The sequence below is a fragment of the Pistacia vera genome, unplaced genomic scaffold, assembly GCF_008641045.1.
Source record: "Pistacia vera cultivar Batoury unplaced genomic scaffold, PisVer_v2 Contig461, whole genome shotgun sequence".
Classification (NCBI taxonomy): domain Eukaryota; kingdom Viridiplantae; phylum Streptophyta; class Magnoliopsida; order Sapindales; family Anacardiaceae; genus Pistacia; species Pistacia vera.
The window spans coordinates 401,494-412,720 of record NW_022196292.1 but is presented as its reverse complement, the minus strand read 5'-3'; the positions used below and the strand labels follow the sequence as shown (position 1 = coordinate 412,720).

General features: G+C 35.3%; 1 protein-coding gene across 1 annotated transcript; it reads left to right on the top strand.

Annotated features, from left to right (window-relative positions):
- The first annotated feature begins 2,456 nt into the window (after positions 1-2,456).
- LOC116145363 (branched-chain-amino-acid aminotransferase 2, chloroplastic-like) lies at positions 2,457-4,080 on the top strand. The gene is made up of 8 exons (XM_031430820.1): positions 2,457-2,579; positions 2,678-2,854; positions 2,990-3,121; positions 3,208-3,303; positions 3,381-3,497; positions 3,592-3,687; positions 3,774-3,886; positions 3,966-4,080. Exons 1-8 carry the CDS (start codon positions 2,472-2,474, stop codon positions 4,078-4,080), a joined length of 954 nt encoding a protein of 317 aa, XP_031286680.1. The 5' UTR covers positions 2,457-2,471.
- The last annotated feature ends 7,147 nt before the right edge of the window (positions 4,081-11,227 follow it).

The following is an 11,227-nucleotide window of genomic DNA, read 5'->3' as shown; positions in this document are numbered from 1 at the left end:
TCCACAGCATGTATCATGCATTACAATGCCCACTACTGATTTTTCTTGGTTATTCCAAACTCCAGAAATTTCAATTTTGACAATCTGTCTTGATGCACCTTCTACATTGTTTTTTACAACATGTACTGTATAAGAGAAAATATTGTAACTAATTAACTGAATTGATAAAAGCAAAAAAAATTGTATTGACATCAACCAAAGAAAAAATCAAATAAAACCTCCACTATTGATATCCACCATTCCAGATTGATTTGCAATGCTTGTACTGCCTTCAGTGTCAATTAATTTGGCCTCATTGTTGATGCTATGATTCTCTTCAAAACCTAATCATTCATCAATTAAAGAGTCAAATGAGTTATGCAACAATGTACCATTATCGCTTTTAAGAATAAATTACCATAAGAAAACACAAAAAAGCCACTTACATGATAAAGGCACCCATATCCTCATTTGTTCTAATTCTTCATTCGAAACTTTAAGATTCATAATCTCCACTATGTTTACAACCTAATGTATTTACAGAACCTCAATTTGCGGAACACAATAATGCAATAACATCACAAATTGATTTTGACCAAAAAAAAAAATAACAAATTTCTAAACTCAAATCTACTACGCAACTGCCACAAACACCCATTTTCTCCTTTTTCTCCCATGGACACCACTCAACCAGACTGGTCCACTCTCCCTGCACTTCTCCTCAATGCCATCGCTAAATGCCTCGCCACACGCATAGACATCCTCTCTATTCGCGCTGTTTGTAACTCATTTCGACTCTCAGTTCCTCCTTGTCGTCCACCCCTCTCCCCCCGCTCCGATCTCAAAATTTCCTTCTGTCAAACCCTCATACCTTACCCCTATGCGACCTCTCTCTCGCCCAGTCCACCATTTACGACTTAGAACCCCTAGACTCCACACAGCAACTCGGCGAAACGTGGCTCCTTAAAGTCGAAGAATTGACCTCCGGTAAAGTCCCAGTTGGGGATCTTGTCTTTAAACTTTGTTTGAAAAAGAGAGAGAAGATGGAAGCAGAGAAAGAAGAAGTGGCGATGGAAAATATGGAAGAGAGGAGATCGAAGAGGGGAAGAGATATGATAAGATAAAGATTAAAGATAGACAGAGGAGATGTGGTCATGACAAAAAGTTGAGAAAGTAGAAGACAAGATTAAAGAGAGACAGAGGAGATGTGGTCATGACGAAAAGTTGAGAAAGGAGAAGACAAAGATTAAAGAGAGACAGAGGAGATGTGGTCATAAATTAAAGTGCAGAAAGGACAAGACAAGGATGACTTTTATTTTGAAAAAATAAAACACCCTTAAAATGACAATTATTTAAAAACAGAGGGAGTATTATTTGATTCAAATATCCTCTCTTATTTTTATAAATACAAGTGATTTTAAATTGGAAGAGAGTTAAGAAAAAATTGTGCCCACAATTTTACTGCATGCAGTCCAAAACGACGCCATAGGAAAATCCATAAAAAGGTATGTTATATATGAATTTACGAAACTATTGTTTTAATTTGACATGCATAATTCCTGAATAATCTAATAATCAAATATTTTGATTGTTACGTATGATTTTATTCGACTTTGGATCACATATATATGGAGACCTCATTCTTAATTGTATAATTCATGCTGGCATGACTGCAAACAATCATTTAAAATAGGCCAAATATGTTATAACCATCTGTAATAACTAATAAACTGTAATTTCTTGTTCGCCAAAGGGGAAGGCGCAACTTAAAAAATAATCACCAGTGATGGACTTTTTGTTTTGTGAGCTCGCTACCATATTTACCTTCTGTTAATTGCTAAAATTCTTGAAACTCAGTGCTATTACTATTGTCTGCAAGTTATTGAACTGAAAAAACTTTTTAACTGCTAAATTTAACAAGTTCGTTAAATGCTTATCTTTATTCTCTTTTTCAGCCTATAAGAGACTGTATACTACTCAGAATTCATTGTACCAGCTTTATAGGCTTTCCACTTCGCTTCTTGAAGTAAAAGGTATCACATTTGTCTTGTTTATATGTTTAGTTCCTTTATATAACAGTAATAGCCATGATTTGTAATAATATGAGTTTGGATTATAGCTAATCGTGTTGCTAAAGATATAATTCAAGTTCAGGGATGCGACTCACACAAATGGCTGTTTTCTTGATTGCAGTCTCATACCACAGTAATGGCTCCTCCCTTTATTGGAACCCAAAGTGGTAGCATTAACAACAGGTACACATTGAGCAGATTAAATGTAATCTTTATATATATGGCAAGAGAATGTGTTTTATATTTTACTTCAATTTAATTAAAGTAAATATTTGTTCTTCATTAATTCAACCACAGATTCAATTATTTGCTAATTTGTTTGGTGATTTTTGAAATTTTGTGAGCATTTACAGCTGGGAAGAAAATTATGCGGACGTCGACTGGGATAATCTTGGATTTGGTTTAACTACAACTGATTACATGTATATAATGAAATGCTCAATGAAAGAAAACTTTTCACGAGGACATCTTACCAACTATGGCAACATAGAAATCAGCCCTTCTGCTGGAGTCCTAAATTATGGACAGGTAGACACCAATTTAATTTAAGAGAAGCCATAATGATAATGTGTTGGACTTAGCATTAATTAAGTGACAAATTGCTTCTTTAATGGTGGTATCTTTAGGGTTTGTTTGAAGGTCTAAAGGCCTATAGAAAACCAGATGGTAGAATTCAGCTCTTTCGGCCAGAACATAATGCTCTGCGGATGCAAGCCGGCGCAAGGAGATTGAGGATGCCGTCACCATCAGTTGAGCAATTTGTCGAAGCTGTAACGCAAGTTGTCCTGGCCAACAAGCGTTGGGTAATATTCCTCTTTCTCTCTTTGTTTGAATGATCTAAGTTTTCCGGAACTTTTAAAGATCTCAGGACACCAGTGCATTTGCACTCAATGTATGCTTATTAGTTAACGTATTGTTTTAAATTGATGAACAAACAGGTGCCTCCTCATGGGAAAGGCTCACTATATGTTAGGCCTCTGCTCATGGGAAGTGGGTCGGTTCTCGGAATCGGACCTGCTCCTGAATACACTTTCCTCATATTCGCATCTCCAATCGGCAACTTCTATAAGGTACACTAATTACTTGAGTCATTTAATTAATTTTCTTTTGTTTGATGCAATATTATTAACAATACTGCCACTGATATATATTACAGGGTAGAGAATCCCTGAACTTATTGATCGAAAGAGACCTCCATCGTGCTGGACCTGGTGGAACTGGAGGCATTAAAAGTATCACAAACTACTCAGGGGTGAGCATAAAATTGAGCTTCGTTACATGCCGTGATGCTATATCGAATTGTTTTTAAATTTTCATTGCTTATTGCAGGTTTATGAAACCGTAGCCGAAGCAAAGGCCAAAGGTTTCACTGACGTCTTATTCTTAGATGCAGTAAGTGGAAAGTACATTGAGGAGGTCTCTTCATGTAACATTTTCATTCTCAAGGTAAGAACTAAAGGCCATTCTACACAAATGTTTCGCTTCATTAATATCAGAAATACTCTATTTCTTCCAATATTAACAAATCTCTCTTTTGCAGGACAATGTAATTTCAACTCCAGCAACACATGGAACTATTCTGCCTGGTGTCACGCGAAAAAGCATCATCAAACTTGCTTCTGATATGGGTTACCAGGTAGCTATATAATTGCCATTAATTCTGTTAATCGCAATAAAAGGGCGAATTGAGGAAATGTTTTAATAAATAAGTACGATGTTTAGGTGGAGGAACGCAATGTTCCATTGGAGGATTTGTTGAATACAGATGAAGTATTTTGCACAGGAACCGCAATGGTTGTGACTCCTGTTTCCACTTTGACTTATGACGATACAAGGTAAAAGAAATGTATATATATGTTGTTTAATTTCCTTCCTCCTTCGTCCTCTTTTAACAATGGAATAATTTTAATGTAGGGTTGAGTACAAAACTGGAAATGAAACAGCGACACATAAACTTCACGCAACACTTACAGGGATTCAGACTGGTGTTATTGAGGATAAATGGGGATGGACGCTCCCAATTAATTAATTGAGCTTATGTTAATTGTCTTATGTCGATAGATAGATATATAATACCTAATAATGTGGTTTTCTAATTAATATTGTAATCACAAAATTTAGCCAAAAGTGCAAAGAATGTTTGGCAGAATATAATATGATTTGAAGATATTATATAGGATGCGTTTGGCTTAGAAAATGTTGTATTACTGGAAAGATAGATTACCAGATAATCTTTAAGGGGCGTTTGGTTGGAGGTTATGTGGGTTTACTAGGGTTAAATCATCTTATATTACTTGATTATCATGTTTGGTTGTCAAGTAATATAAGATATCGATAATCTTCAAATACCAACAGTGGTTACTATAGGTAATATTGGAGGTAATCTGATTACCTCTATTTTCCTAGGTATTCTAAGATTACCAAAGTTATCTTTTTTTTATTATAATTTTATCCCTTATTAATAAAATTTTAGGACAATAATGCCCTTATTTTTAAATTTATTTACATAAATATAGCTTTTATTATTTCACCCCAATTAATTAACTTTTGGACAAAATTACCCTTGAATTCAAAACAAATTGCATCCTACCCAAGCCACCACCCCCACCCACCTGCAGCTGGCAGCTGCCGTCACCGTCGGAACGGCACATGGAAGGCTGAAAATGACTGTTGTATGTCAATATGGCCATTTTCGGCCAGATATCTGGTAGAAAATGGCTAAATCATGCCACGACCAGATCTATCACATCTGGCCATTTTTTGCCAGATCTCCGGCAAAAAATGGCCATACGGCGCACAGAGACCATTTCCTGCCTTCCGTGTGCTGTTAGGTTGCCAGTGGCCGACAGTGGCTGGGTTTGTGGGGGTGCTTTGTTGATTTTCCAAACTTTTATTATAGGGTTGTTTTTGCTAAGTTTTTAAATGCAAGGGGGTTGTTATAATCCAAATAATCATCAATATTAAAAAATAATAAAATAATAGTATTTAATTAGAGGACAATTCAGTAATTTAAATAACATACCCACCAATTTATTCCTCCATACCAAATATATTAATATAACATATCTACCAATTAACCAAACACATTTCCTAAAGATTCCCAATAATCTTCAAGATAATCTAACTTTCAGTAATCCAATATTTCCTGAACCAAACGCCCCCTTAGAGAAATGTATTTGGGTGGTTAGAATAAATTGGTGGTATGTTATAATAATATGTTTGGTTGGAAGATAAATGAGTGGGTATGTTATGTAGATTACTAAATTGTCCTCCTTTTTAAATAATAATATTTTTATTATTATTTTATTCTATTATTTTTTAAATCATTTCTTTTAACCCCCTATATTTGAAATTTTGCTAAAACACCACAGCCATAAAAAACTTTAATTTGTAGCAAAATCACCCCCACTCACCCCAAGCCACTGCTAGCAGCTAGCCACCACCGCCAATAGCCGCTATAATGGCGCACGATTGGCCGGATCTGGCTGGTCGTGCGCCAGTAAGGCCTAATCCAGCCATGGATCAAAGATCAATGGCAAAAAATAGCTAGATCTAACCATGAATATGGTCATTTCACGGCTAAAGATGTGGTGGTGAAACGATGGCCATTTCACAATCAGATCTATGACGTTTCATGGCCACATCTTTGGCCATGAAACGACCAAATCTGGTCGTTTCCAGCCATGGATCACAAATCCACGGCAAAAAATGTCCTTATCGATACACAACCAGCAAGATCCCACCAGTCTTGCGCCGATGTGATGACTTTCGTCGGTGGCCAGCGGTGGTCTTGGGTGACTAGGGGTATTTTGTTAACTTTTAAATTTTTTTATGGCTAGGGTGTTTTAGCTAAATTCTCAAATATAGGGGGTTTGGGTTAATTGTTATTTGGTAGAAATATGAGGGTAAATGTGTCCGAAAAGATAAAAGATTATGGGCAAAATAGGGTCAAAATTAAGATTACATCAGTAATCTTATATTAACACCCCTTGGGAAGGTAATCTGATTACCCCCAATATTACCAATACCAAACACTATTTGCAATAAAAAATTACGTAATATTTTATTACTTGACAACCAAACAAGAGAATTTAGAAAATTAACAAAGATTACAAGATTAATCTTATATCACCCTGAACCAAACGCAACTATAGAGTGCGTTTGGATCGAGGGCATATAAGATAACGGGGGTAATCTTTGTTTATTTTGTAAGATTTCGGTGTTTGGTTTGCAAGTAATAAAATATTATGGATATCTTTTACTGCATATAGTTTTTATTGTTAGTAATGTAGGGGGTAATCTGATACCCTCCCCCAAGGGTGTTATAAAAGATTACTGGGTAATCTAATTTTTATACCTATTTTGCCCTTAATTAAAAACCATTTCAACACAATTGCCCTCAAATGTCTACCAAATAACAATAGCCAAACCCCTATACATTTGAGAAATTAGCTAAAACACCCCAACCACAAAAAAGTTTAAAAGTTAACAAAATATTCTCAGCCACCAAAGACCACCATTGATCGTTACTCACCACCTTGGGTGTCAGTCACCTTAATGGCACACGATTGTCGAGATCTAACCGATCGTGCACTGGTAAGGCCATTTTCGGCCATGAATATGTGATCCATAATCAGAAACGGCCAAATATGGTCGTTTCTATGGTTGTTTCATGGCCATAGATCTAGTCGTTTCATGGCTAGATTTATAGTCATGAAACGGCCACATCTTTGGCTATGAAATGGCCATAGATTTGGTTATGAAACGACCATGGATTTGTGATCCATGGTCAGAAATGGCTTTGTCAATGCACGACCGACCATATACGGCCAATCATGCATCATTCCATTGACTGCTAACGACGATCAGCGATGGTGGCTGGCTGGCAACAGTGGCTTGAGGTGAGTGGGGGTGATTTTGCTACAAATTAAAGTTTTATATGGTTGAGGTATTTTAGCAATATTTCAAATGTAGAGGGTTAAAAGAAATGATTCAAAAAATAATAATAATAAATAATATTATATTATTATTTAAAAAGGAGGGCAATTTAGTAATTTATATAACATACCAACCCATTTATCCTCCCAACCAAACATATTATTCACAATTTATTCAAACCAACCAAACACATTTCCTAAACATTCCCAATAATCTTCAAGGTGATGTATCTTTTCGTTAATATAACATTCCCTTATAATAAAACATAATATGATTCAAACGCCCCCATCTAGATATTCATATTTCCTAGCTCTCTCTATTTTTATTTTTTTATTTTTGCTTCTTTTCGTGATATATAATCATATTGCCAATACACCGCTTCTAGTCTTACCAATAAAAATTGAATTGCACAAGTATTGTTGCTGACAAAGCTTAGTTAATAATATTTGTTGTGCATGATTTTGTCCGACGGCTAGATTTTTGTCACCTGTCTAAAAACCATACTAGGATCTAGCCATCTAAAACTTCCCCACATGTCACACCCACAACAGATGACTTAACCAATAAGCTCACAAGTCCTAAGCATGGGCATTCTGACTTAAGTATGGGTGAGGGCTGACTCAAATCCGGATTATGGGGAATTATGCGTGTTATCCATCCTATAATACGAACCTCAAACTATTGTCAGACGGTGTGTAACAATGGTTTATTTTTTTATTTTTTCAGATTTTTCATAATTGTTTCTAAATAATGAGTTTTTAAGAAAGAAAAGAAGTTAAAAAAGATTAGGAAATTTAGAGAAGTTGAAAAAGATTAAGAAAATGGAGAAGTTAAAAAAAAAAAATTAAAAAATGGATACCTTTGAAATAAATTTAAATTTATTTACTTCTAATTGATTTTAGGGCTTACAAAAAGTTTGGAAATAACACTACTAAAAAAGTTATTAGCATTTCTTATTATAATCTAATCCGGACTCTTAAAACACATAAGATGTGTTTGTTTTGTTATTTTGGGTAGGATTTTGAGAATAATATTGGGTAGTTGAATAGGATCAATATTACGAGGTAAAATTTACAAATTAACAAAAAAAACCCCTAGGTTTGCTAATTTAACTAAACACCCCAATATATAAAAAATTTATAAAATGACAAAAACACCCCCACCCACCCACCCACAGTGCCAGATTACGGCCACCACTGCCAGAATTTGGCTAAAAAATAGCCTTACGACGTAGACCGGTCGAATCTAGCTAGTAAGGCATTGATATGACCTTTTTCGACTAGATCCACCATGGATCTGGCCGGAAAAGCCTAGATCTACGGTCAGATTTGGCCGTCAGCGACCACCAAAGATATGGTCGTTATTTTCAGTCAACGATGGCCAAGATTTAGCCGTCGTTGACCGTCAATGATGACCATTTTTTTGGCCGTCAGCCAGATCCACTGTGGATCTGACCGGAAAAAGCCAGATCGGCAAATTACCAATCATTTTCGGTTGTTCTACACCATTGTGACATATTCTAGCAACCTTTGGCAACTATAGGTGGGTGGGAGTGTTTTTATTAATTTTTAAACTTTTTTCTAGGGGTGAACTTAAGGGGTCTAAATTAAAAAAATAGAATAGTATTTCCCAAATAATTAAACAAACAAGTATTTTAGGAATAGGGTATGAAATAATAAAACAAACGGACCCATGATTGTCTGACTCAATTGCTCTCAAGTCTCAATACTGAGTAAACTGAATGGCTATTGCTTGACTGTTTAAAAAATGGGCTAACTACGTAAATAATGGGTCTGTTGGGCTGATTACCATAGCATCATGTGTCTGTCAAGAAGTTTAAAATAATAGTAATACTCACACTTTTTTTTTTTTTTTTTTTTTTTNGATAACTTTGAAATAAATTTAAATTTATTTACTTCTAATTGATTTTAGGGCTTATAAAAAGTTTGGAAATAACACTACTCAAAAAGTTATTAGCATTTCTTATTATAATCTAATCCAGATTCTTAAAACACATATAATTGTCTGACTCAATTACTCTCAAGTCTCAATAGCAGGTAAACTGATTGGCTATTGCTTGACTGTTTAAAAAGTGGGCCTAACTATGTAAATAATGGGTCTGTTGGGCCGATTATCTTAGCATCACATGTCTGTCAAGAAGTTTAAAATAATGGTAATACTCACTTTTTTTTTTTTAATTTCCGATTGAATATGTATCTATCTAAAGGATAAATTTATATATATAACCCTAATTGGCGTCAACAACATTTTCAAGCAGTGGTCCTGCAACTGCACTCATATGCTTGACCTCTTCTAGGTCCCGCATTAGGCAGTCTATCCCTTCATCTGCTTCATCCTCTAGTGCTTTGAACGATGTAACATGCTTCTGTCCTGCTTCACACCTAGAAGCGATAAGGAAGGGACGAACGACTCCCTACAATAAGAAAAAAAAAATCAATCAAATTTAAGCCATATTTAAAAGCAAGTGCATATTCAAAAGATTAATTCTTTAATCTTACCCGAGCCGCTTGAATTTCCATGTCTATTTTGTCGTAATCCCAATGGGTACGCTTCTCGATATTCCACCACAACATCCTAGGAAATTATGGTTGCTCATCTGAAGTCTTCATCCTCCCCCCTCCCCCCGCATTAGCCAAGATAGGGACGGCCTCATACATCCAGGCCTACATTATGAAAAAACAGTGCATATCATAATTAAAATACATATAATACAAAAAATATAACAAAAAGTTATTAATATTTACCTGCATTGCCCATAAGAAGCCAAAAAAATTGTACATGCTCGATCTATTCTCCTCGACAGATTGGCACTGCTTTAACGCCATGTCTTTTCCTTGCGGAGAGCCCATGGTTAGCTGAAATGATACTCGTCTGCATGGATAAGCATTAAAGAAGTCCATGTTGCTTGCAAACTTCACCCAATCTATATTAACGGCTTTTGTTGAGTCAGAAGCCATTACGATCGAATACATGAACCATACCAGACTCATCTTGAACCTCTCTGAAGAGGTATACCTACCCTCTTCTAACCTTTCATTTAAATCACGTCCCGCAATAAACACCTTCCTCCCAGCACCTTTTTAGCCAAGTTATCGGCTGCCCTACTTTTCTTTATTCTCTCTTGCTCTGCCGCATCTGGAAATTTCCCACATCTTAAGCCTGTCATCAGGGTATATTCCATCATCCCAAAACGTGGTGGCTTTCCATCCACCACAAACCACATTTTTTTTTCTTTTTTTTCTTTTTTTTCTTTTTTTTTTTTGGCTTTTAACCAAGTGTAGCAACATATAGTGCACTCCCTGCCCCCAAAATGCCTTTTTCCATTTTTTGCTGATGTTCACAAAATGATCGAAATAACTCTCTTTGAATCGGTTTAAACCCTTTTTCTATTCCCGTAAAATATCTATTATTCTCATAAAAGCTTGCCAATTCTTTCGTAGTTCTTTGCATCAGAAAATGAGCTTAGAACACATCTCCTTGTGAGATCTTCTGCATATTTTTGCCTATGTTTTTGCTTGATTTCATTATTTCAATTAGTTTTTGTTATGTGTTTTTGCTGATTTTATGATTTCATTTAAGTTTTTGTTCTGTGGAGGTCTGTTTGGCGATCCTTATGGTGTTTGACAATTGTCAAGGCTCTCTTAGAATGTCCTGTTCCTTTCTTTAATAGGAAATTAAGTGGCTGTGTTGTTGTAAGTATAATTTTTTTTTTTTTTTTACACAGAGGATAGCTTGTTCTTAATTTTGTCAAAATTTTCATGCTTAAATACAATATGTGTAAAAAATAAAAAGAATATCATATTCTTATTTGGTATGTTTCATTCCAAATTTTGGTCGATTATTGAACAAACAGAGAAAAGAAAGATATTTCTGAATAATGCTCGCACTTTTCATTCATTAACAGATAGCTTTATCTACAAATCTGTTAAGCTCTCTAATTACTGACTAACTAATTAAGTAACTAACCAACTAACTAAAACTAACTCTTAACAGCTTAACAATAAGCTAAAATAAGTTTGATGTTGAATTACATAAATAACCCTTCCAGACTTAATTCCTACATCCCCCCCTAAAGTTGGAGCTAGGTGACAATCACCTAAGCCCAACTTGGACAAGAAATATGTAAATTGAGGGGCAACAAGAGGTTTAGTGAAGAAATCAGTGAGTTACCATGAAGAGGGAATGTGCTGGAGAGTGATGAAGCCTGCTTTGAAATG

What these genes read in the sequence shown, in the direction of transcription:
- LOC116145363 (XM_031430820.1), top strand. Translation starts at nt 2,472, where the DNA reads ATGTATATAATGAAATGCTCAATGAAAGAAAACTTTTCACGAGGACAT. An exon ending in GTAACATTTTCATTCTCAAG is followed by an intron (nt 3,498 to 3,591) that starts GTAAGAACTAAA and finishes TCTCTTTTGCAG; the next exon opens with GACAATGTAATTTCAACTCC. An exon ending in CTTCTGATATGGGTTACCAG is followed by an intron (nt 3,688 to 3,773) that starts GTAGCTATATAA and finishes TACGATGTTTAG; the next exon opens with GTGGAGGAACGCAATGTTCC.